The following is a 26947-nucleotide window of genomic DNA, read 5'->3' as shown; positions in this document are numbered from 1 at the left end:
GTGGGGGCACCTTGGCTAGTGCCAGGGTGCCCACACACTAAGTAACTTTGCACCTAACCTTTACCAGGTAAAGGTTAGACATATAGGTGACTTATAAGTTACTTAAGTGCAGTGTAAAATGGCTGTGAAATAACGTGGACGTTATTTCACTCAGGCTGCAGTGGCAGGCCTGTGTAAGAATTGTCAGAGCTCCCTATGGGTGGCAAAAGAAATGCTGCAGCCCATAGGGATCTCCTGGAACCCCAATACCCTGGGTACCTCAGTACCATATACTAGGGAATTATAAGGGTGTTCCAGTAAGCCAATGTAAATTGGTAAAATTGGTCACTAGCCTGTTAGTGACAATTTGAAAGTAATGAGAGAGCATAACCACTGAGGTTCTGGTTAGCAGAGCCTCAGTGAGACAGTTAGGCACCACACAGGGAACATATACATGCACACCTATGAGCACTGGGGCCCTGTGTGACAGGGTCCCAGTGACACATACATATAGGCCACAAACCTATGAGCACTGGGGTCCTGACCAGCAGGATCCCAGTGACACATAACAAACATACTGAAAACATAGTGTTTTCACTATGAGCACTGAGGCCTGGCTATCAGGATCCCAGTGAGACAGTGAAAACAGTGACAAACACCCTGACATACACTCACAAACAGGCCAAAAGTGGGGGTAACAAGGCTAGAAAGAGGCTACCTTCTCACACAACCCCCCCCAAACGAAGGACAATAAGGCTAACCTTGGCCAGTTGAGACTTTATTGTCTCAGTGGTGATAAGTAGAGAGTAGCTCTGCAATAGACTGGTTACTCCCTTTATCATCCACTATATGGTTACTTCCCTGTGGGGATGTAAACCACCCTGTTTGAAGTTTTTTAGCTAAGCAACAATGTGAAGATGTATTTTCAGAGTTTCTATCAGTAAGTTTTAGTTTAGAGCAGTGGGAATTGTCCACTGAACCTATTTGTAGTGATGGAAATGCCAGACAGGGATGCTGTCTCAGAAAAGCCATAGCTGGGCAAAAACTTTGTCCATCTGGCTGGAAGAGAGAACAGGGATGCTGTTTCTCTTGAGTTGGAGCAGGGCAGGGATGCTGTCCTATGAGCTCCACACTAGGGCAGGGATGCTGTCCTAAGTGTTGTGAGGTAGTGCAGGGTTTCTGCACTAAAGTTTCTCTGGGAGGGTTGGAGGGATGCTCCATGTTAACTAAAATGGTGCTCTTTTTCTCACCAATGTTAGTTATCCCACAGAGAGGTACTTCCACCTCAGGGAGTACAGTTTTGACAACTGATGATTCCCTTGGAACAGGTGCCACCCCAGGAGAGGTTTCTCCCACCACAGGAATGGTATCCTGAATGGTAGGGTGGTTAGGGGATACTGTGATACCCTTTTTTCCTGTTGATGGAGAGGGTTCCTGAGTTTTCAGGCCTTCTCTCCTTTGCTTTTTCATTTCAGTAGAAATGAGAGGGAACAATTCCTCAGGGATGCCCAGCATGGCTGCATGGGCATAAAACTCTACATCAGCCCAACCTGAGGCCTCTAGGTCATTACCTAAGAGACAGTCTACAGGTAAGCTAGGTGATACCACCACCTGCTTAGGGCCAGTAACTCCACCCCAACTAAACTGAATTATAGCTAAGGGAAGAAACTTAGTGGAGTTATGGACATCAATAATCTTATACTGTTGTCCAATGATGTGTTGATCAGGGTGCACTAGGTTTTCAGTCACCAAAGTGAAACTGGCACCTGTGTCCCTGTAGGCCAAGGCCTCAACACCATTTATTGAAACTGTCTGCCTGTACTTATCCATTGTAAGGGGACAAGCAGCCAGTGTGGCAAGGCCAATGCCACTAGGTGTGACAGAAACTGTCTTGGGACTGATGACATCAGTTTCCACTATGGACCCATAAGTGAACCCAACTACACCCTTTGCTTGACTGTTGCCAGCAGTCCCACCACTAGTACCACTACTGCTAGGGGCACTAGAGCTTGATGTATTAGTGGTGGTAGGCTCAGGGGGTTTACCTGGACAGGACTTATCCCCTGGCCTATGGCCTCTATTTTTACACACAAAGCACCAAGGCTTTTTAATGTGTGCAGGTTGGGAAGAAGAGGAAGAATTTGTTTTATCCCCACCCTCTGAAGAGTGTTTAAGATTTGAAGTGGGATCTTTGGTTTTACCCTTATCCCCATGCTTATCTTGAGATTTTTCACCATCTTTCTTCTTATTGCCATCTTTGTCACCCCCTGTATGAACTTTTCTGTTCACCCTTGTTCTGACCCATTTGTCTGCCTTCTTTCCCAATTCTTGGGGAGAGGTCAGATCAGAGTCTACCAGGTACTGGTGCAACAAATCAGACACACAATTATTAAGTATATGCTCTCTCAGGATTGTGTTATACAGGCTTTCATAATCAGTAACTTTACTGCCATGTAACCACCCCTCCAAGGCCTTCACTGAATGGTCAATGAAATCAACCCAGTCTTGTGAAGACTCCTTTTTGGTCTCTCTGAACTTTATCCTGTACTGTTCAGTGGTTAAGCCATAACCATCCAGGAGTGCATTCTTAAGAACTGTAAAATTATTGGCATCATTTTCTTTCACAGTAAGGAGCCTATCCCTACCTTTTCCACTAAATGATAGCCATAGGATAGCAGCCCACTGCCTTTGAGGGACATCCTGTACAACACAGGCCCTCTCAAGTGCAGCAAACCACTTGTTAATGTCATCCCCCTCCTTATAAGGGGGAACTATCTTGTGCAGATTCCTGGAATCATGCTCTTTTGCAGGATGACTATGGGGAATACTGCTGCTGCCACCATGGGTCTCTAAACCCAACTTCTGTCTTTCCTTCTCTAATTCAAAAGACTGTCTATCCAAATCCAGCTGTTGCTTTTTAAGCTTCAGTCTGGTTTGTTCCACCCTCAACTTATTGAGTTCCCTCTCTAACATTCTGTCATCAGGGTTGGTAGAGGGACATTTCTAGAAACAGAGCTATGATGGGAATGAACAGAAGGAGACCTGTCCCTTACAGAAGCCACCCTAACAGCTTGGTTTACAGAAACATTACTACCAGTATGGTGAGAATAAATGCTTTTGCTATGATGTGAGACAACACTATTTATTTGGTGTGGCTCATCATCATTACCATCTATGCTAGATTGTCTAGTAATGGGCAGGCTAGGAAGTTTCTTTCCTGAATCTTTTCCTGGGGGAGTCCCTGAATCAGATTGGGAACTATTAGCTACTTTTTCAACAGATGGGGCACCTATGGCCTTATCCTGTTCTCTAAGCATGTTAAGTAACAGTTCCAAGGAAGGATTTTTCCCTACACTCAAACCTCTCTCTATACAGAGACTCCTTGCTCTTTTCCAGCTAAGGTTGTCATATGCAAGTTTGGACAGATCAACACTTTGGCCTGTGCCAGACATTTTTTTGAGAGAGTTAAAGTGATAGAAAAAGAGAAAAAAGTTTTCAGAACTTTTTGGAAAGACAGAAAAAAAACTTTTTAAACTTTTAAGAACTTTTTGAAAGTTTAGGAGTACTTTTCAGCACTTAGAAAAGAGTGAAAAGAGGAAATGCAAAACGTTTTGGCTATGTGTATATACACTGACCTTGTTTTGTATATTTTTCTCTTATGAAAAGTACAATGACAAGAGTGGTAAGTAGTCTCAAGCACTTATCCCACCACTGCACAACCAATGTAGGAGGCTGGACTGGCTTGTAGTGAGTACCAAGGGGTACTTGCACCTTCCACCAGGCCCAGTTATCCCTTATTAGTGTATAGGGTGTCTAGCAGCTTAGGCTGATAGATAATGGTAGCTTAGCAGAGCAGCTTAGGCTGAACTAGGAGACGTGTGAAGCTACTACAGTACCACTTAGTGTCATATGCACAATATCATAAGAAAACACAATACACAGTTATACTAAAAATAAAGGTACTTTATTTTTATGGCAATATGCCAAAGTATCTTAGAGTGTACCCTCAGTGAGAGGATAGGAAATATACACAAGATATATATACACAATAGCAAAAATATGCAGTATAGTCTTAGAAAACAGTGCAAACAATGTATAGTTACAATAGGATGCAATGGGGAAACATAGGGATAGGGGCAACACAAACCATATACTCCAAAAGTGGAATGCGAACCACAAATGGACCCCAAACCTATGTGACCTTGTAGAGGGTCGCTGGGACTATTAGAAAATAGTGAGAGTTAGAAAAATAACCCTCCCCAAGACCCTGAAAAGTGAGTGCCAAGAGCACTAAAGTTCCCCTAAGGACAAAGTAGTCGTGTTAGAGGAATAATGCAGGAAATACACAAACCAGCAATGCAACAACTGTGGATTTCCAATCTAGGGTACCTGTGGAACAAGGGGACCAAGTCCAAAAGTCACAAGCAAGTCGGAGATGGGCAGATGCCCAGGAAATGCCAGCTGCGGGTGCAAAGAAGCTTCGACTGGACAGAAGAAGCTGAGGTTTCTGCAGGAACGAAAAGGGCTAGAGACTTCCCCTTTGGTGGACGGATCCCTCTTGCCTTGGAGAGTCGTGCAGAAGTGTTTTTCCGCCGGAAGGACGCCAACAAGCATTGCTAGTTGCAAATCGTGCATTTGGCGTTTTTGGACGCTGCTTGGGCCCAGGAGGGACGAGGAGATCGCAAATTAGACCTGAAGAGAGAAGGGACGTCGAGCAAGACAAAGAGCTCTCACTGAAGCAGGTAGCACCCGGAGAAGTGCCAGAAACAGGCACTACAAGGATGCGTGAAACGGTGCTCGCCGAAGTTGCACAAAGGAGTCCCACGTCGCCGGAGACCAACTTAGAAAGTCGTGCAATGCAGGTTAGAGTGCCGTGGACCCAGGCTTGGCTGTGCACAAAGGATTTCCGCCGGAAGTGCACAGGGGCCGGAGTAGCTGCAAAGTTGCGGTTCCCAGTAATGCAGCCCAGCGAGGTGAGGCAAGGACTTACCTCCACCAAACTTGGGCTGAAGAGTCACTGGACTGTGGGGGTCACTTTGACAGAGTCGCTGGATTCGAGGGACCTCGCTCGTCATGCTGAGAGGAGACCCAAGGGACCGGTAATGCAGCTTTTTGGTGCCTGCGGTTGCAGGGGGAAGATTCCTTCGACCCACGGGAGATTTCTTCGGAGCTTCTGGTGCAGAGAGGAGGCAGGCTACCCCCACAGCATGCACAAGCAGGAAAACAGTCGAGAAGGCGGCAGGATCAGCGTTACAGAGTTGCAGTAGTCGTCTTTGCTACTATGTTGCAGGTTTGCAGGCTTCCAGCGCGGTCAGCGGTCGTTTCCTTATCAGAAGGTGAAGAGAGAGATGCAGAGGAACTCGGATGAGCGCTTGCATTCGTTATCTAAAGTTTCCCCAGAGACAGAGACCCTAAATAGCCAGAAAAGAGGGTTTGGCTACCTAGGAGAGAGGATAGGCTACTAACACCTGAAGGAGCCTATCAGCAGGAGTCTCTGACGTCACCTGGTGGCACTGGCCACTCAGAGCAGTCCAGTGTGCCAGCAGCACCTCTGTTTCCAAGATGGCAGAGGTCTGGAGCACACTGGAGGAGCTCTGGACACCTCCCAGGGGAGGTGCAGGTCAGGGGAGTGGTCACTCCCCTTTCCTTTGTCCAGTTTCGCGCCAGAGCAGGGGCTAAGGGGTCCCTGCACCGGTGTAGACTGGCTTATGCAGAATTGGGCACATCTGTGCCCAAGAAAGCATTTCCAGAGGCTGGGGGAGGCTACTCCTCCCCTGCCTTCACACCATTTTCCAAAGGGAGAGGGTGTCACACCCTCTCTCAGAGGAAGTTCTTTGTTCTGCCATCCTGGGCCAGGCCTGGCTGGACCCCAGGAGGGCAGATGCCTGTCTGAGGGGTTGGCAGCAGCAGCAGCTGCAGTGAAACCCCAGGAAGGGCAGTTTGGCAGTACCAGGGTCTGTGCTACAGACCACTGGGATCATGGGATTGTGCCAACTATGCCAGGATGGCATAGAGGGGGCAATTCCATGATCATAGACATGTTACATGGCCATATTCGGAGTTACCATGGTGAAGCTACATATAGGTAGTGACCTATATGTAGTGCACGCGTGTAATGGTGTCCCCGCACTCACAAAGTTGAGTGAATTGGCTCTGAACAATGTGGGGGCACCTTGGCTAGTGCCAGGGTGCCCACACACTAAGTAACTTTGCACCTAACCTTTACCAGGTAAAGGTTAGACATATAGGTGACTTATAAGTTACTTAAGTGCAGTGTAAAATGGCTGTGAAATAACGTGAACGTTATTTCACTCAGGCTGCAGTGGCAGGCCTGTGTAAGAATTGTCAGAGCTCCCTATGGGTGGCAAAAGAAATGCTGCAGCCCATAGGGATCTCCTGGAACCCCAATACCCTGGGTACCTCAGTACCATATACTAGGGAATTATAAGGGTGTTCCAGTAAGCCAATGTAAATTGGTAAAATTGGTCACTAGCCTGTTAGTGACAATTTGAAAGTAATGAGAGAGCATAACCACTGAGGTTCTGGTTAGCAGAGCCTCAGTGAGACAGTTAGGCACCACACAGGGAACATATACATGCACACCTATGAGCACTGGGGCCCTGTGTGACAGGGTCCCAGTGACACATACATATAGGCCACAAACCTATGAGCACTGGGGTCCTGACCAGCAGGATCCCAGTGACACATAACAAACATACTGAAAACATAGTGTTTTCACTATGAGCACTGAGGCCTGGCTATCAGGATCTCAGTGAGACAGTGAAAACAGTGACAAACACCCTGACATACACTCACAAACAGGCCAAAAGTGGGGGTAACAAGGCTAGAAAGAGGCTACCTTCTCACAACACCTTGCCAGATTAACTCAAAATTTAGGGAATATTATCAATCATTGTATATTTATACGCCTGTGGACCCTGACGCCACACGAGAGAGGTTTCTATCAGCTCTACCTGGAATGGTTCTGACTGACGCAACTGGGGAAGGGCTGGGGACGGAGTTACTATAGGAGAGATTAAGGAGGCCATTAAGACACTGGCGATGGGTAAGACCGCGGGTGCGGATGGCTTACCTCCAGAATTTTATAGGCTGGGTTGTGATGTCCTAGGTTGGTGGAGATGTATAACGAGGCCTTTGAAATCAAGCTCTTGGCGGCCTCTACTAGGGAGGCCATAGTGGTCCCACTGCCCAAGACCACACAGATCGACCAACGAGTCATGGACTTTAGACCCCTGTCCATGCTCAACACGGACTTTAAAATCCTCAGCAAAGCATTGGCTGCAAGACTATTACCACGTATGAATGCCCTTATACACCGAGATCAGAATGGGTTCATCCCAGCCCACAGCCACCTCTAGCAATCTACGTCAGTTATACTCCCTCCTACATGATGACACCCACCCTCCACATCCGACAGAAATGATCGTGTCAGTGGACTTTGAAAAAGCCTTCGATACAAAAAGCTGAGAATTCTTAGATGCTACTATGGCATGACTGGGGTCTCTGGGTCAGATTACTGTACACGCAGCCAACAGCCCGGGTTAAAACGGGAAAAACAATATCCGATAGCTACGAGGTACACAGAGGTAACCGTCAGGGGTGCCCTGTGCCCCCCTTGCTGTTTACCATTGCCATAGAACCTCTTGCGGCAAGGCTCAGGGGCAAGGCCCCGGAATGGGGTATATATTGGCAAAGAGCTTTCCATGTAGTATCTCTGTACGCAAATGATCTGCTTATTTACCTCCATGATGGCCACGAGACACTGCCCCAGGTGTTATGGATATTGGAGGAGTTTGGGGCCTGCTCGGGCCTCCGCATCAACAGGCGTAAGACCCATGTTTTCCCACTGGTCCAAGGGTCGAACCAACCACATTCTTGCCCTCAAGAGGTAGCATGGGCGCTGCATACTTTCCTCTACCTGGGAATACAGATATATCATGGGACGCAAGACCTCAGAGAGGGCAATCTGAGCCCAGCAATTAGAGCCTTACGGTCTAGTGTTGCCTTCTGGCGCTCCCTGCGACTCCCGACCATGGCACAGGTGTCTCTTATCAAGATGGTGGCACTGCCTAGACTGCTATACTATTTTTTAATTTGCCTATCACTCTCTCTCCCCCCTGGGTCTGACCGCTGGACACGCTGCTCAGAGACTGATATGGGATGGTGGAAGACAACGAGTGGCACTGACCACTCTGAAACTATCCAGAGATGCCGGGGGACTCGGGGTCCCTGACTTTGAGTTCTACTTCCTGGCAGCCCAATTGAAGTGGTTGGCGAGATGGCTCAGCGGAGTGGGGTTGGAGAAGCTGGGGGTTGTTGGGGGAGTGCCCAACGATATTTGACTAGTGACGGGGTTGCTCCTACCTGCTGTACCTGGCATTAAGAGAGGAGTGTTACTGAAGACAGCCCTTGCCAACTGATGAGGAGCCCTTATAAGAACGCAAACAAAAGTACCTTATGCCCCGGCTATTTCGCTAGTGGGAATGCCTTGTAGGGACCCTTCCCGCTTTACACAGGGAAGATTACGCTGTTGGACTGCTGCGGGCCTGACCACACTGGGGGCAATGTACAATCAGGGATCGATGATACCGTTTGAGGACCTGGCGGAGCAGACTGGTCTGCCCCGAGGACAGTTCTTGACTTATGAGGGACTATTGGGAGCCATCCGAACTCTATGGACAGGGATAGAGGGCGAGCCCCCCACACACAAGGTGTTACAGACTATGCTCTCCATTGGGCGAGGCTCACACCTGGTCTCCTGGTTGTACAAGTCACTGTTGACTACGGTACAGAATCCGATGGATATTGGCCTGCGGACTAGGTGGGAGATGGACCTGGGTAGACACCTTACGGATGAGGAGTGGAATAGAATCCTTGCATATGCTCCTCTGGTCTCTCGAAACACCCGACTGAAATATATACAATACAATTACTCACACAAGACCTACCTCACTCCAAGGCGCCTATCACTCATTTACAAAGGGGCTGGAATGGACTGCCCCAGGTGCCATCTATTGAACGCAGGATTTGGGCACATGACATGGGAATGCCCACAGCTGCAACAATTTTGGAGGGGATCTATCCACAAAATTAACAGTACAATACATAGACACCTAGAACCCTCAATAGAAATATGTCTCCGGGGACTCTTTAATTGGCCGCGCCCCAAGAAAGTAGGCAATAGATTTGTAGACCTATCACTGGCACTGGCCAAACGTAGAATATCCATAGCATGGAAAAGAGCTGAGGGTCCTGACCTCCAGGAATGGACACGGGATGTCACGAGATGGGGAGAGCAGAGCTTAGCGCCTTGAAGAGAGAGGAGAGTGGAGGGATGAGGCGTAGACCACTGGCCCACTGTGGTCAGAGGTGATGGACAGCTGGGAGAACAGAGCCGTAGGAGTTGAATCTGACTCCGGGAATGATACTGATAGCTCTGTGATGAGCCTATGGAAGGGAAGGCAGGACGGGTTATTCGGTGGAACCCCTGGAGCCTAAGAGATGAGATACAAGAGTAAATAAACCCTCCCCCTTACTCACTCAGTTGGTGTGCAGCCTCGAAGCTAGTCCTTGATTGCTGTTGGGCATGTTCAGTTGCATCATACCTATTGATCATACATATGTAGGAACCGTGGGCAGATTGTTTCTTTTGATTATTCTTTGGTTCTGTTATTTTGTTGGCTTTGATCCTGACTACCCCCACTGGAAGTGCAGCACAAGACATGAACAGGCAGGGAAACCCTTAGAATGTAGAAGGGCGCGCTATGGTAGCCATAAGCCAAGGGATTACAAAAATACGAACGCTACCATCCAATGTCCCACATTACCTAAGAAAGCTACTGAAAACCACTGAACTCTTTAATACAGTAGGTATGCATTTAAAGGGTGATAATTTCAGCGACTCAAAGGTACTAACAGTAAAATAAAAGTTTTTTTTTAAAAATGGATCTATATTATGTCAATGATCTGCCCACCCGACTTTCACCCGGGCTCACATGACCAAATAACCGCTAGTAGAGCTTTGTGTTTTTTGGCCCTGTAGTTAAGTAAATATTTAAAATGCCTGGTTCTACTGATTAACATTTTAAATTTTTGTCATTTCGGTCGCAAATAATTTACTAAATTTTACTCTATTTTTCTAAATTGGTGGGGGATTTTTCACATTGCCTTTAATTTAAGCCTAACTTGTGCCAAGCTACCAAATGGTTAAACACAGATTAACTTGTGTTTTTTTCGTGTTGCATCCTGACAAGAATTGTGGTTGCTGCTTGAGTAGAGATTCACACCCCGACAACCAGTGACCCAAATTCCTACAGTGTCACAATGGAAAGTATTGGCATTCTGCTTGGGGTATTGTGTATGGTTTCGCACTCAGTTGTTGCTTCAGTTTTAATTAATGCTTGTGACCACTTTGTGTGTATAATTACGGCATTTTCAGATTTAAACCAGTTAGCACATTTAAAATGTTAAAATCAGAAGTAGTGCAATTTGCAAATAACTCCCTTAATAGTACGAGCACTACGTAGAAAAGTGCCTCTTTTATGTGTAATTCTATCTTTAGTTGCACCTGTCACTGCAAGGTGTCATTCCTACTTTCTTAGACAGCCGGATCCAGTTTTGCATTCCTGGAAGGAGATTTCTTTCCACTGGTCTTCATTTGTGGAATGATTCCGGCATCTGCAGGGTTAGAATGGATGGTTGTGACTTCTCCCCTGTTGCTTCTCCTGCATGGAACACGTTTTCATTTTACGACCACAATCCCTTATATTTTCTTTCACAAGAAACGTCAAACTCATTTACGTAGTCTGCGAGTAGACTCAGTAGAGTGTGGCTTCATTTTCTTAGTAATCTCCCTTCCTAGTGTTACAAGACTTCCTGGTCAACAAAACACAATTAACATAATGCATGACTTAATTAGTTAATAATTATAATATTTGTAAAATGAACTGTTACCTCAAAAAAGAGGTATCCCAGCACTCAGACCCAAAAAGTAAGAAAAAGGAAATTTAAACTGTTGAGTTAAGCAGGTTTTCAAGTATTCTCTAAATGAAGAGTAATTGGGTGTAGCTCTCAAGGACAGGGGAGTGAATTCCACAGCTTGGCAGTGCAGTAGGCGAAGAGCAGCCGCCAATTCGGCTTCTCTGAGCCTTCAGCGTAACAATAGCCACTTATGCCTTAATTGTTCCAAGACTAATATACTTTTTTTCGGGTCACCCAGGCATCCTAAAACGTATTTGTCTCCATCTTCTTTTGCTACTTTGGTGTCATGTACAACTTTCCATCATGGAGGGTCTTGGAGGAAGCAAAAGGTGTAGCCTAGTCTTTTCCTGGGGAACATTGTGAGGTAGATGACAAAGCAGGACAGAATAGGTAGGTTATAGGTTGGGGCAGGGTTAAATAAGGAGTCAAGAGAGGAGCTGCAGCCGTCCAGAAAGTCCTGCGTACCCTGGGTGCAGCGGGCCATGCTGATTTACTCAGGCCTGGTGTCCTGGTCCGGGCCTGGGTTGGCATCTGCCGCCCAACACGAGCGGCATTGCTGCCTCGATTGCGGCATGTTCCCCATCTTGGAGTAAGGCCACAGGTGAGCAGGGCAGGGCGAAGCCACATTATGTCACCTGAGGTAACTAAGAAGAAGGCAGCGGGGAGGCAGCAGAGCCTCCCCACATCATTTCGGCAAGCTGCATCACACAGCTGCTTGCCAGTTAAGCATGTGTCTGAAGGGGCAGGGCCTGAGGCCAGTGACCGTGCATATGTGCTTGTAGAGGCTAAAGGGGTCTGTAGCGAAAGCAAGACCCTGCTTCAGGAGATATTATATCCAAGGTGGCCCGAGGGGCCTGGGGAAGACAGCAGAGCTGGCTAATGGCCTGCCAGGGAAGAGGAAGGAGAGGGGTGGCGCTGTTCAAGGGAACAGGTGAGAGGTGGAGACAGGGGGCACAGAGAGGGCAGCAATTCAGCTAGGGGAGACAAAGAATACAGGGAACACAATTGATGTTGCCAGGGCCCCTTCTATTATAGGTCAAGGGATTACATATGGGCTGGGGAGAGGTCATACCAGTTGGGAGCGACTTTGCAGGGACAGCGAGGTGGCAGCAGATCAGGTGAGACAGGTGAAGCAGGAGAGAAGTATGTCTGGCACAGAGGAGTCTAAGGCTGCCCTGGGACGGCGTAGTGGATGATGGTTGATGGTTGTGGATGCCAGATGAGGACCATGAAGGCATTGACTTCATAGGTGCTCATGCGGCTAAGGGCCTAATTGAGCGGGGGAGCCATCTGGTTGGTGCAGCCAGGCAGAGGACGGAATGATGATGCCAGGAGGTGAGACAGTTGGGGACACGAAAGGGCACATGACAGTCCCTGGATGTGGGTCTAAAGAAATAGGGCTGTCTCACTTGGCCTTCTCTAAATCGGGGGCTCATCTACGCAATACCCCTGCTGAAATACTCACATCGTTAGACAGGGCTGCGTCTGATGTGAAAAATGGTGATGCGTCAGGCTGCTTTGTGACTGAAGTGAACGTGAGTGAGGACTTGGATTATGATGGGGGCAGTGATGAATGGGAGGAAGGTGAAGTGCAGGAGGATGGTGAGGTGAGCCTTCCGATGGTGCAGGGAACCAGCACAGGTGGTGCAACAGACCCGTCAGTTGGTGTTTTACAGCAGTCAAGTGCAGACGATGGAGGCACCACCGTGCAGTGGAAGGAGGCTCACAGGGGAAGTCGTAAAGTGAGACAGAAAGCTGGAGGTTTACTACCTTCAGGTAAGAAAGACTGGTGGTGGGATACACAGAATGATAGGACTGGTGTGGGTGACGGGGTTACTGAAGGTGCAGGAAAGCAAACAAAGGAGATGAGAGGGGGGAAAGAGCAGACACAGGAACCAAATAACAGTAATGTGGCCTAGGGAACTGGGGTTCCAACAGAGTCCGCGAAGGTGGCAGTGGAGGCAGGAGATGAGAACAAGGAAGGGGGGAGCCTTAAAAAACTACTGCAGTACATGGACCTGGCATTCTTGATTTATCCCAGCATCTATAGTGAGAAGTATGCAGACAGGGCCATTTCATTATTTAAATATATAGATATTTTAAGGAAAGCACAAATACATTTCCAGGGCTACGCTTGGGTCAGATAAGGAATTTAGAGCCAGGGAAAGTGTGAACCCATACAAACTTTGGTGGGACATTGATTCAGAATTGTGGATGCAATGGATGTCCACAACACAATCTATGACCTCGACCATACGACGAGTGGCCTTCCAATTACAAATAAGCCCTTTCAAACCTGTCCCGCCCCTTTGGACCTTTGTAGTTTGCAAAGGCTCACAGGTACCAATGCTTGGTCCTGTTGGCACTTTAACAAAGGCTTCTATTCCAGACACTGATGCAGATTTAAACACAAATGTTCAAAATGAGGAGGTAGACATCTAATTACTCAAAGTTTGACACTGGCCACCCCCTCTCAGCAGTGGAAGGCAATTAGAGGGATAGAACATCAGGGTCCTGCTGGGCCAAAAGACTCCTAAACCAATTAGGTTGAGGGATATACTTCTATGGCTAGCACAATACATACATATCTCCTTTAGGGGTGGTATCTAAGAAACTGCAGGGGGAATTCAGGTTCACCACTTGTCCTGGTCAGAAGTAGCCTCTGTGAATGACTTTATTGCAACAGAAGATACTAGAGTGGTATATATTTCAGTTGACAATGCTATCAGGTTGGTCAGACAGTGTGGACAGGGGGTGGGTTGGTGAAGTGTGTCATCAAATAAGGCGTTTCAGCTGTTGCCAATGCACCTTGATGATTTTCCATTGCTTGGCATGCAATTTGATGGTGCCATTTATGTTGACAGAGATTTGCCCATGGGATGCACCATTCTTGTGCTGTGTCTGAAGCTTTCACTACTTTTTTGCAGTGGGTCTTTACTAAGGAGAATGGGCACCAGGAGGTGTTGCACTACTTGGATGACTTTCTCTTTTTTGGGAGGGGGTCAGATGAGTGCCACAAGGCACTGAGACAGTTTGAGTCTTTGGCTGTAGACCTGGGAGCACCACTGACCCCTGAGAAAAAGAAAGGCCATACATGGTGTGGACCTTTTTGGGCATTGAGCTGGATACAGACAACATGACCGCTAGATTGCCCAGAGTGAAGTTTCAGGAGGTTTACAGTTTTTTAGAGGATATGATTGGGGAACGGGGATTGGAACTCAGGAAGCAACAGAAGTTGCTTGAGTTTTTGAATCTTGCATGCAGAATGGTGCAGACTTCCTGCAGAACACTGGGCATGTCAGGTGCTGTTTTGCCCCACCATTGGATACAGATTTCAATGGCAGTGAGGGTGGACCTTAGTGTATGGAGGTCTTTCTTGGATGAGTTCAATGGGGTGTAGCAGATGTTTCAGGAGGAGAACCCAGTGTGGCAGGTACAAATATTTTCTGATGTAGCAGGAGCACATGGCTCTGGCCTTTTCTGGGATGGACGATAGTGTGCAGAAGGGTGGCAGTGGCAATGGTTGCAGCAAGGATGAAGCATAGCATTTTTGGAATTCTTCCCACTGCTGGTGGCTTTGATGGTGTGGGATGGTGAGTTGGCAAACAGGACAGTAATGTTTAACGTGGATAACATGATAGTGGTTGGTGAACAGGCAGAAGGATATGAGGGTTTTACAACAAAACACTACATGCTTTTATGTTTACAGTTGAATATTGTGTTCAAGACTAAACATGTGCCTGGTGTGAACAACACTGTCAGGGAAGGAAGGGTTATACATTTTGTTATATCTTTAATTGATAAATGTTTATCGCCCACGACAGTGGTGGGTAAATTGACAGGTTTGGCCTTTTACAGCAAGTTGTATTTGGGGTTTGACCCAGCAGAGGATGACATGTTGGGGAAGATTTTGAAGGTGTGAGGTAAGGAGAGAAGTACGGGGGGAGTTGCAGGAAGCCATCAGGTTTGCATTGCTGCTGGAAATTCTAAGATGCTTGTCGAAGTGTTGTTATAATAAGTTCAAGGGGGCTTTTTTCAGTTTATGCATAATTTGGATACTCTTTGGGGCTTTTAAGGGTGTCTGAGTTGTTAGGGTCAGGATGCAAGTCAGGGATGTTGCATGGTGAAATACACTTGGAGAAGGGTCAACTGGGGATTTAGTTGAGGAAATCCAAGATGGGCCAGATGAGAAGGGGCAAGTGGATATGGCTGCAGGAGAGTGGAAGCAAAGAGACTTCTCCGGTGAGTGCATGGGGCAGTTTTTAGAAGTGGCCAGGTCATAGACAGGAGGCAATATTCTGTCATGAAGGAGGGGCAAGGGTCATGGCTTTCCAGTTGTTGGCAGTACTATGCATGGCCTTGAGGAAACTGGGTCAGAATCCTGCCAATTGTGGGACTCATTCTCTCCGAATTAAGGCAGCAACTGTGAATGCATGATTGGGATGGAGCAGTTCTCAGATATGCAGGATCAGTAGGTGGAGGTCCAGGTGTTGTGAGAGATGTGTGTGGAAATGAGGGCTGATGTCTTGGTTTGGGAGGGAGAGGAGGAAGGTACATGATGCACATAACTTTTTTCTTTTTCCCGTAGTGTGTTTGAGCGGTCCTGGGGTAACTTTGATGGTTGGACATTCATTTATTCACTAGGGAGCTAAGTATGCAGAACAGCAGATATATGGATGAAACCTGGGATAGCTCAGCAGCAGGCAAGAGGGTCTCCTGTGAGGGAAGAGTGGGAAGAGATGGGGAAATCTGTTGCTGTTTTTAGTGCCTATGGTACCCAAATGGGGTTGTCCAGAGATACTTGCTATACATCTGGATGAAAACAATCTGGTCCAGCTATTAGGGATAACTCTATTGCAACACATGCAACAGGACTTAGTCTTAATCCAACAGAAGCTGGCAGGGACTTGCTTGGTATGGACTTAGCGGTGCCTTATAGGACGTGGAGGGGCGATTAAGCATGCGGTCATCGACAAAGCCAGGAGGAAACTCAATCGTGCAATGAGAGTTTTTTGTTAGGCAAAAGACATGAAAGTGGTGGCACACGGGAGCATCAAGGAAGAAGAGACAGGTCTTTTTCGTTTGGATGGGGTGCATCCCTCTAATCTGGGCAATGATTATTATATGTTGGATTTAAGGGATTTGCATGGGGAGATATGGAGGAAGAAGGTTTAGTGCAGAAGAAGAAAATGCTGAGTTGCTTGGGTTGGGGCAGTAAAACACAATCTGGGGTTTTCCTGGGTGGCGGTAGTTGGGGGACATAACCTCCACCTCGAGGGGGAGGAAGAGAGCACAGGAAAAAGAAGATAGCGTGTGGGATGCTTGGGAAAGGATAAGGAGGCTTCATTGGAGGATGCTTGGGTAAAAAAAGTGAGTAAGAGACTGGGAATGGAATGGAATGGAAGGATATTATTGAGATAAAGGAGAAAGGAAGAGGGAAGCAAGATGGTGTGCTGTGGTGGAAGCTTGGGGTAAAGGGAGAATGGTGGGGTGAATAAAGGAATTACGTTTAAAGATGTATGATGTTATGATAAATGTTGAAGTGTTTTAAATGTTTGCAACTCTGTCCTAATAAATTGCCTTTAAATTAATAACTTCAATTGCTCATTCATATCTCTTGCATCTTCTTATATCTTGCTGACCTAGTTATGACTTTTAAAAGTATTCAAGCAAGGTAATCCATACATCGAGCTGAGCCAGTGGTCTAGCTTGGCCATAAGAACATCATGAACACAGACACTACTAGAAAGAGATGGCATGTAAATCAGACAACGAATGTAATGTAACTATATGATAAAACTCTTCAAAATAAAAAAATGTGGTTTTTTTTACAGCATTTGTGCTGCAGTGTTCTCAATTAGATTACATCAGTGCACTAAGTGATATTTATCGCAAATAATAATTCCTATACATAAACCCCAAAGCATTCAAGAACACATCTGTGTCCTAACATCATTGCCATGGTGCTCTCAGATTAGTCCTGCAAGGAAAATGAAGCTCTGTGACTGGGATCGAAAAATGTAGTCAATTGAGAAAGCCGAAATAAGAGCCCAGGTTTCAGAATTACTCTGTGCTATTCAGGCACTGGATGGATACCTTCTTTAATATTCCATTTAACAACAAAATGTTAAATCCAAACATTACTTCAACAAATATTTCTGTGCGTGCATGTGTGCTTTTTTTTTAATAAGTGTAGCTGGCTACTAAAAGACCATTCTTTAAATCTTATACCTTTAGTTGTCGCAGCTGTCCTGGTTTTAACAGTTTTTGTGTATCAAAAACTACATTAGAGAGAGAATTGGACAATGCCTTGGGTGCCTGCTATGGCTATATTTTGGAGATACTCCTTATTTGAGAAGGCCAGAACCAGAGTCTGACATTTATATTATGCCAGACTCAAGTCTTTCTTCCTTTGTCAACCTCTAATAATCTGCATAGTAATGTTGGGTCTTTGTACCTGTCCCCACTCTCCCTCTGATTTATCTCGGTTTCTTTTTCTACTCCTGGACCATTGAATCCTCCCCAGAACATTCGTCAGCCTCCCACTTTAATGTGTTTAAAAAGCTTGGCAATTTTTTTAGGTCTGGCCTTAGCCAAGACCTTTAGATTTTCCTAAAATTATATGCATTATATACTGAAACAGAGGGGCTTTCAGGCAGCCCTCTTCATCCATTGGCCTGTTATTGGAGTATTTCATTTTTCTCCACAAATTACAGCATATGGCATAGGGCAATGGGTGAGCAACTTGGCTAACTGCACTGTGAGTAACTGCACTGTGAGTAACTGCACTGTGAGTGATGGCATCCTGCCATTCACAAAAAGCACATACATGCACAAATTATTTCTGTTAAGTGCCAAGGTCTACTCTAGCAAAGGGTGCCTTTTGAGACCAAAAAAATATTTTTGCTTTTAGCCACTTTTTGTTTTAGATAAATGAAGCCCAGCAGCTTCCCAAATAAATAATGTTTTTAGAAATCATGACAAATCAAAACAAGTATTCGCAAGGTCAAACGGCATTCAGACAATCCCAGATCCGTTTGATTTGTCAATGCTTGTTAATTATGTACTATGTTTCCAAAGTTCAAGCACTTTGGATAAAAGTGCTATATAAATTCAACAAATAAACAAATATGTAGAACACTTTTGAATGATTAAAAGTGTCGGTGAGCTTGAAACAGATGTCAATTCATGCGTCTCACAGTTACTTACATGACCTCATTCTGGTCGCAGACAGAACTCTTCGGGAAAACTTCAATCTTAGATACTAATTTGGGATCCAAAGAATTAGCCCCACTGCCGGGGCACAGACAACGCCCTCTGCCACCAATGGACAGCCCTGCATGTACAGAGTGTGAATTAGTGCAAAGACAAAGAATAGGTGCATGTACTGTACGATTACCTTTAAATAATACCAGAATTATGCAGAGGTTGAGAGCCAAAAGTATGCTGCCTAGCTGATAAAAGAACAAGAAAATGCAAATTATGCAGCAGATTATGTGGCAATGTTGTCTCATTATTTTGTCACTTTAATACACATTGATACAAAAAAGATCCAAAACTTCTCAAAACACAATGGTTTAAGAAAGAAAAGTATATGCATTCACCAAATCCAACTACAACTGCCACTTGATAATAAATAATGTTTTTGACTATAATGGAAGCACAGGAACAAGGTTTTATTAACGCTTTACAATTTCCAGAATAAATTAGTAGTTGTATAAAACATACAATGTTGTACTCAGCAGAAAGCAAAACTACGTGTGCTGAGCTCACACAATAAAAGTGTGCCTCTCTTATTCTGCAATACTACACTAATGCTTTAAAACTGGGATGCAGTTTTGGTTTCAATCTGTGTTCTCATTATGGGCCCTAAAAACACTCCTTCCCTGTAAAAAGCACTGCAGCAGATTGTAGAACGTATTTTTACACTAGATATGTGTGATGTAGAAGTGTCAAAATAGGAGGCACTGTAGCATTCCAGAAACCAAAACTGAATATAAATATTAATATTTTTCTGCACAGAGAGAAGCTTCATCCTTTAAATAACTTTTGTTTTGAGAACATTGTGGTGTACCATGGTGCGTTAATTCTACAGCACAACATGTTCATGGCAAGGAAGCTATCATTATTTCCACCTTTTTTAGGTACGTTTAAATCTGTCGGTTTCTTCTCATGGCACAGTCAAAACTGAAGCCTCAGTCCTTAAATGCTGTCTGAGCCAAGATCCCACCTCGTGATTACCCGTTTAGCACTTGCGTACAGCGATAAACAAGGTAAATGCACCCCGTCAGCCTTTGCGAAGTGTCTGCCATTGCGCTGCACCACTAACCCACGTTTTATTTCTGTAACTTTTGATTCACTTGAGTACGAAAATGATTATTTATTCCTGAAATCTGTGAATTGTGGAGCAGAGAATGCAATACATGTTAAATGCGGTGAATGAAAACAAAGTGGAAACCGTAACATCCATCCAATCTCATTTTTCCAGTGGCCCTGTACATGTCTAGAGACACGGGGATATGGAAGGGCCAGACCAGCCCATGTTTTGCCTTCGACAGCCGGCAGCGCTGCTGGGTTGTATTTTTTAATGTTTATGCATACTTCACCTGGTAACACCGACTAAAGTAAAGTTGCATTGAAGATTACGCAGTGCATTTCCAGAAAAACATTTAAAGAGTAAATGACATGTTCTCTTCTGTAAGATCCATGAAAGCACTAGTAACGCAGCGTCTTTGCAAGCCCCTGTCAATAAGAGAAGGAGCCTGGCACTTGGCCATTATATCACGACAATGATGAAGTGTGATGCAAATTCTGCGATCTAAATGGAGCCCTGGACGTTGTTGTATTACCGCTACATGAAACAAACATGAGTGGCCAGCAAGTCTAACCACCCACCCCCAATGTTTTAGGCACTGTGCCTCAAGAAAGGTTTTAAAAACTGTTATCAACTGATTCACTTTACTGCACAGTTTTATCAGCATATTCGCTAAAATGCTCGTAAAACGTTCAGCCCTTTACGGTCTGGCACAGTACCAAGAAGCATTTTTCTTCACAGTACCAAACCAGAGAAGCACCTTGCACAAAGTTGTGTGTAGTTCTCACAAAGTCCCATTAGGCCTCAATGCCTGAGGAGTCATGAGCCCTTTCAGCGCTGGGAGCATCACCCCTTCCCAACAAATCTGTGTTAAATGGTTACCGTGACATTTGGAGCCGATTTAAAAATGTAAACTAGTTTGTGCCTTGAAAAAAGCTTAACGCCCACCTCTGCCTATTTAATTTACTCCATAGACACAAATTGTAAAACAGATGTGAATGCACATGATCCATTAGTGCACAGTTCCCTCATCAATTATTAGAGTACAAAGAGCCTCATTTAGAGTTTGATGGAGAAAGTACTGCATGGCAACTAGGACGCCAAACTGAAGATCCAGCCACCTGATTTACAGCTGGGTTGACCTTAAGGGGTATATTTATAGGCCCCTAACGCCACAAGAGCGTCACTTTTCCTGACGCTCCTGTGGCGCTAAGCACTGCGCCGTATTTACAAGGTGGCCCCTTCCCAGGCAGCACTGTGCGCTGAAGGGACGTGCGATGGGTGTTGCTGTGGGTGTGCCACAACAACACCCATTGCATTTTGACGCTGCCTCAGATTTATTACACGTTAGCAGGGTGCGATGAGGAGGAATACTTTTATTCTCCCTCATTTTTTTATTTTTCAATGCGTGCTGCATTTTGCAGCATGCATAGAAAGAGCAAAATGCCAGAAATTATTGTTTATGTGAAGGAAAGTGTTCCTTCCTGCACATAAACAATCATTTGAAAATGACGCTTTGGCACTTCTGTGTGTGCTGCATTCTGCAGCACACACAGAAGTGCCCAAGCGCTATTAGTGATTGTTTATGTGCAGGAAGGGACACCTTCCCGCACATAAACAATCACACCCCTCAATGCAGACATCCTTGCATGATGGTGCAAGGATGCCTACGTTGGCGCTAGCAGCTGAATTTAGCACCAGCGCAGGGGACAACACAGGAGTGTGCTGTATTCACTTACATATGGCGCAACCATGCATTTCTAAAGTGACGCAGCGCGGCGCTGCTAATTTTGGCACACCACCACGCTTTTCCATAAATCTGGCCCTAAGTATGTTAACAACAAAACCTACTCTGGCGCTGTCACTGACATACTCCTCTAATGGCCTGACAGTGTACGGGCCTTTGGAAGTTTACATATAATACCATCCTCTCTCTTTAGAGAGGATGGTGTTTTATGTTTTTTATACTGTTATTTACCAGTGACGGGCAGTGAAAAATATAATGACCCCAACACCGCAGACGGGGTGTGGGTCATTAGTTTTTACTTTTTTTTAAACTGATATCCCTGTTTAGGATTTTGTTTTTAAAAAGGCTAAAACTTGTTAAAAGTAGTGTCTGTTCAATTTTTAACACGTTGAAGGGAACCGCCGTGATGGCAGCTGCTGTCAGTATCTCGAGATGTCTGTAGGGCTGGCAGACAGTTCTAAATGTGAAGCATGGGTACGCCATCAGGGCGACGGAGTAAACACTGTATGTCAGTCTAAATTATGCCCATAGTCCCAGTTGTGAACTTGTGGCAAAGGACCACTCAGACTTGCTGGCCAATCAAAAAACATATATAAACCTATGCTCCACACTTTTCAGCTGGTAAGTGAAAAACATATGTAAAGCCATGCTCCTCACTTTTCAGTGCATGAATGATGCAGGTCTAAGTGCTGCAGAAAGTTTAGGAAAGTGCACCAGCGTCAGGAGCTCTGGCATATTGTGAGGAATGTTCTCCTCACCCTCACAATTTTTGGAAAAAAGTCAGAATCTTCAAAATATTTATATAGTTTTCAAAAATGTCACCTAAGGAAATGGCAGCTGAATGCATTATTCAAAGGGAGATAGTGGATTCAAATGTTTGAAAATAACTCCTTTTAGGGTGGTATTTACATCACAAAAATATTTGTTAGAATATCATCTAAAAAAAATTGAATTTTTTTTTTTTTTACCAAACTTCCTCGAAGAGCAAAGTTGGGGAAGTGATTCATTTAGCCTAACATTTTCTAAAGGGTTGTACCATGAAGAGAGTTGGGAAAAACTGATTAAAAGTGAAATTGAAAATGAACTCAAAAGTTAAGTTAGTAATTTCCTGACCCTCTCCATTACATGCATACAAATGAAATGAGTGCAGTACCTTCGTGCATTGGTTTAGAGAAACACATTAAGAGGGTTTTCATGAATTTCCCTTAAAGAAGCCTAGTATCTATGACATGTGTACAAGGTGCATACATAAGTGAGAAGGTTTTGTGATTCTTTTGACAAGATGAACATTATGACCTTGCATGGATGTCATAATGTAAAACTATTTTGTGAGCCTGTACATTATGACTTTGCATGGATGTCATAATGTAAAACTATTTTGTGAGCCTGGCCTAATAAGTTCACTCCTAGTCACTCTGAGTCTTTAGGACACAGAGAACAGTGACTCCACAGTCTGGATGATATGACGGGGTCTGTTCCTACCAAGGACGGTGAACGTCCTGTAAAGTGAGCCTGTAGAGGGTACACCCATCATGAGTCTTCTCATCTTAACGAAGAAATACAGCCCCTCAGTTTTGTCTCGATCCAGCCTTGGTGCCATGTCATGAGGTGTAACTTCTACCAGCTCGGTTATTTTGCTCTACATCGCTCTACCTTCTTTGAAATGTAAGCCTTAATTATAATAGGAAAATGTTCGTAGGAATTGACAAAAATACTATTTAAAATGATAATCCCTTTATTAGCCCTAGACAGATTACATTCTGATTCAACCATGTCAAGATTTAAACTTGCAGCTTAGGGACAAACCAGCCCATGAAGCGATGAATACATTGAGCCATTTTACTGGTAAAATATTTGCAAATGACTAAGACGTGGTGCGCTGTAATGCATTTATGCCAGCCCTACTGAGAGGTTCTGGCACTCTTCATGAAAACCTGCTGAAAACTGCTGATTCAGACCCATACCCACTGGGATGGCTCATTGAATCAAACACTCGCCGCTGGCATCTGCCGTGGTTTGCAGGTTCAGATCTTACACTCAAGCAAAGCTAAGCTAGATAAATGATATTGTGGGGGAACCAATAGCTCCAAACTAGGCATCAAGCCTCCAATGTGCGCCCCAGCTGACTCTTGCCTACTTTGTCTGTCTATCCATCCCAAATGTTCCACAGAAACTCCATTCAAGAAGTAGGAACAATCTTTTCTGCGCTGTATTGCAATAGGCGTTAGGCACGTTGCTAATGAATGTGTACCCTGTCTCCTTCCTGTAGCTATGCATACATATTTGCCTGAAATTTCAAGTGTGACTGTTTTTAAATACAATTCTCACAGTGCTTCCTATTGAAAATGGGCTTAAATATACCCCATTCCTACCCATTTTCTACCATTTTCTTGTAAAGTGAATTGTCAAATCTGGGCAAACTTGTGTTAAAATTGTCTGCAATTTTGACAATGATCTTACCCAATGAGCATTGGAGGTAAAATTTGAAATTATTTTTTCTAAAAATTATTTTATAAAAATAATGCACATTTCTTGTGTAAAACTGAACTTAAATTTCAGTGAAAATGTTCATGAATGATCACTATCCTTCGCGATTGTAACAATATGGAGTACAAAAATATTGTGGTGCCAAAATATTGAGAACCAAAATATGGTGAAGGCAAGAGCGTATATGTATCTATAGACTTATTATGCTTACTTCCACATCTAAGTACTTTGAAGATATACATTTCTTCAAGGTACATATATGACGAGCAGCTATATGCACTTACCGTCACAATATTTTGTTTGTGAAATTCAGGCCACAATACTTTGACACACTGTAATACATAAAACTTGATACTGCAGGTTTACACCCCCTGAACTATCCTGTTTTCACCATTGTTTTAGACCAGTCTTCATCATTGCGCTTTATTTCCTAAGTATTCCTGTCGGTAAAACTATTACAGTAATTTATCAATGCCAAAAGAGTAATGCAGCCTTTAATACCTCACCAAAATAAAACATGTCATTTTCCAAAACACAAAAACCCTATTCTCTAACCAAGTCCCTTTTTATATTGTTATTTTTGATGGGGGTATATATATATATATATATATATATATATATATATATATATATATATATATATATATCCTAGGGATTGGTCGCTAAAGAACAGGGATTGGTCGCTATAGAATCGACGTCATAATCATCTGAGAAACGTTTAAAAAAACTCTAGACCAGATTTTAAAAGTACCTGAAACAAGTATTCCCATTTTACCCAAGCGGTTATTTAAGTGCTGAAACAATTAGAGCTTCGAATAGCTCTTCTTGGCAGGTTCAAGCTCTTAACTCCTCTCTGTTTTCACCTATTCACTTTGGGCGCGGGCAGACTAAGCAATTTGCCAAAAAACATAACACACCGACCCTCATTTAACTAATGGTCTGTTGTGTAAAAACCATGTGAATTGTGCGGTAAGCAGGTTTCTCCACTCATAACACAATTCTGCTACATAGAGAGAAGTGGCTGTACTGCATCAGTAATGGGGTAATGCCATGTCACTACACAGGAAAGCTGTGCCTGCTAGCACCACGATCGTGCCACTGCTAGCTTTGGAGCTTTACTTGCAGAAACACACTCTTCGCGCGCTTTCTCCCATTTAATGCTAGATTTGCAGTAATGCCCCGATTAGCAGATGCAGTCAGAGACGTTTTCAGGCAAGGGCAAAGTGGGCCCTTGCGCAGGGTCTCAGTCTTTCAGGTGCCCCTGACAGAACTAGCTCTGTTCTGTAGTTTTGCCTTCATGACCACGAATAATTCTTAAACAAATTGTTTTAAATACAGCCTTCTCATTAATTTATTTTTAATGTTAGTGATCTATGAGTCTATTACAGATGATTTAGCGGAAACATGTTGTGTTTGTTTCATGCAACATCCATCAAAACAAGAACTCACAAATGAGAACTGGGAGAGTGTCACGGAGATTATCAACAGTGATATTCCTGAGCTGCTGCTGTGCTACAATATTGAAAGCTCACGTCACTATCCCGGAATATTGGATGTAACAACTTCAGAATTTGGGCGAGTGTGCCTGTGCACTGTCAGTGCCCTGGCATGAAAGCTGAAACTGGATCATAAACTCAGAGCTGCTCCGAACGGGGGAATACGTTCGGCCTGGGACCCCAAAATCCTTAGGATGTCCCTGGGTGCGGTGAGGGGGGGTGGGGGGGGGGGGGGGATCTTGGAAGTGAACTACAAGGTTTCAACCCTGTCTTCGGCAGAACATTCTGGGCAAAATAGATTGAATCTCCCCTTTTTGTGACAAGTCTGGTTCTTTTGTAACGAAAAATTCACCACATCGCAATTAAAACAATCAACGCAAGGCTGAGCGGAGAGGTTATGCTGCTATCGGTATCTTTGCCTCTTACCTTCGGTAGCTGCTGCTAGGAGCAGCAGTGCACAGAGCAGGAGCGCCCTCTTCATGTCAATAGCTGTACTGAAGAGGAATCTCTATCCGCTGTTAGGTGTTTCAAGACTGGGTGTAGAACAGTGAGGACGGAAGTATTGCCACCACTGTATTTATCCTCACAATTCTAGTGTTCTGATTGGGTAGGACCGCTGCCCAAACTAAACTACCCCCATGGCCTCTTTTTGGGAAGTCCCACAGTTTCCGATTAAGGATCCAGTTCTCACTTCGCGGAAAGAGGCACTTTCTTTGAAATGAGACCGAACACTGCCACTTTCACTAGATCAAGTTCCCCCCCTTGTCTCTTCACACACAACCTTGAAACGGAATTCGAGTGTTGTTTATGCTCTTGGCAGAAAGCAAAAACAACTCAAAGCTGCAGAACTGTCTGATGATTCTAATTTATAGTCTTTGGTGTCAGTGCGTCTAGACTGAATATGTGCGCACAGACTATTCCACTCTAGTGGAAGGCAATACAAGTGAGAACAACATGCAGACCCTTTCCTCCCAAGGCAAGGATTTGTATGTGGACCTTGGACAAAATCATATATAGTAAGTAGAAAAGTAAGTAGTAGAACAAGTCTAGTCACAATGCTGTCTAAAATTGAATCTTTAAGTAATACATAGCTCGTTTTTACATATTGTGTATCTTTTATGGTTTTTATCTGCATAAAGGTGTGTTTGTTTGTTTGTTTGTTTGAAGACCAGTCATTGATTTCTAAAAGAAAAAGTACTGGGGCCCACATTTTTGTCAGAAGCCCACCCCCGCTGCTGGAATACCAAGGCTGTTTAGTTTGGATTCCACCTCATATCTCCCTCTCTCCACCAAACACTCACAGCTGCTTTATAGCACTCTTTCAAGTTCTTTTTCATCATTGCTTTTCTCTTTTCACTGTTTTTCATCTTTCTACTCGTTTCTTTCCCCTTTTCTGGTTTTATCTCTCTTATCTGGGCCAAAGTCCCAGCAAATGTGTGTCAGTGGGCCCCATCCGCAACCACTGGCTCAAACTAAGCAATGAACAACTCCTAAAAAAGTAGTGGGGGTGGACTCTTAAGCATCACGAACCTTCAATGTCTTGCAAAGTGTTGGAACAGCTTTGCCCCTCCCATTCTGGCAGGATGGCCTTCTCCCAGCTACACCCAGCTCCTATTGTTAACTGTCTGGGCCAAATACACATTCCTGATAGGGAGCCATTAACAGGCACAGGCAGCTGGAAACTCCTAGAAGACCTCAGAACGTTTAGGACAGGAAAATGTTAGCTTTCTAAAAAGTGTCATTAAAAAAAATGAATCCAAACTCTGACTTTACCATTGAAGAGGATTTTAATTAAAACTAATTTGTTTCCAAACAGGACATTTCTTTCTGCTCCCAATAAAAAGCTAGCACTTACTAAATGTAATAAGGTAAGCCAATGTTATCCTATAGGAAAGGTAAGGTAGACCTCACAGTTGTGAAAAA

At 44.5% G+C, this 26947-nt stretch overlaps 1 protein-coding gene across 1 annotated transcript in view; it reads right to left on the bottom strand.

The window, feature by feature from the left end:
- The window catches only part of LOC138298109 (C-X-C motif chemokine 10-like), a 132805-nt gene extending 107237 nt beyond the window's left edge, over positions 1-25568 (bottom strand). Inside the window, exons 1-2 of the mRNA XM_069236849.1 lie at positions 25451-25568; positions 18190-18316 (exon numbers count right to left, since the gene is read on the bottom strand). Of these exons, the coding sequence (XP_069092950.1) occupies positions 18190-18316; positions 25451-25505 (182 nt within the window). The 5' untranslated portion in view covers positions 25506-25568. The remainder of the gene's footprint in view (positions 1-18189; positions 18317-25450) is intronic.
- Positions 25569-26947: the final 1379 nt, after the last annotated feature.

The sequence above is a fragment of the Pleurodeles waltl genome, chromosome 1_2 (assembly GCF_031143425.1).
Source record: "Pleurodeles waltl isolate 20211129_DDA chromosome 1_2, aPleWal1.hap1.20221129, whole genome shotgun sequence".
Taxonomy (NCBI): Eukaryota; Metazoa; Chordata; class Amphibia; order Caudata; family Salamandridae; genus Pleurodeles; species Pleurodeles waltl.
This window is presented reverse-complemented; position numbering and strand designations above follow the sequence as displayed.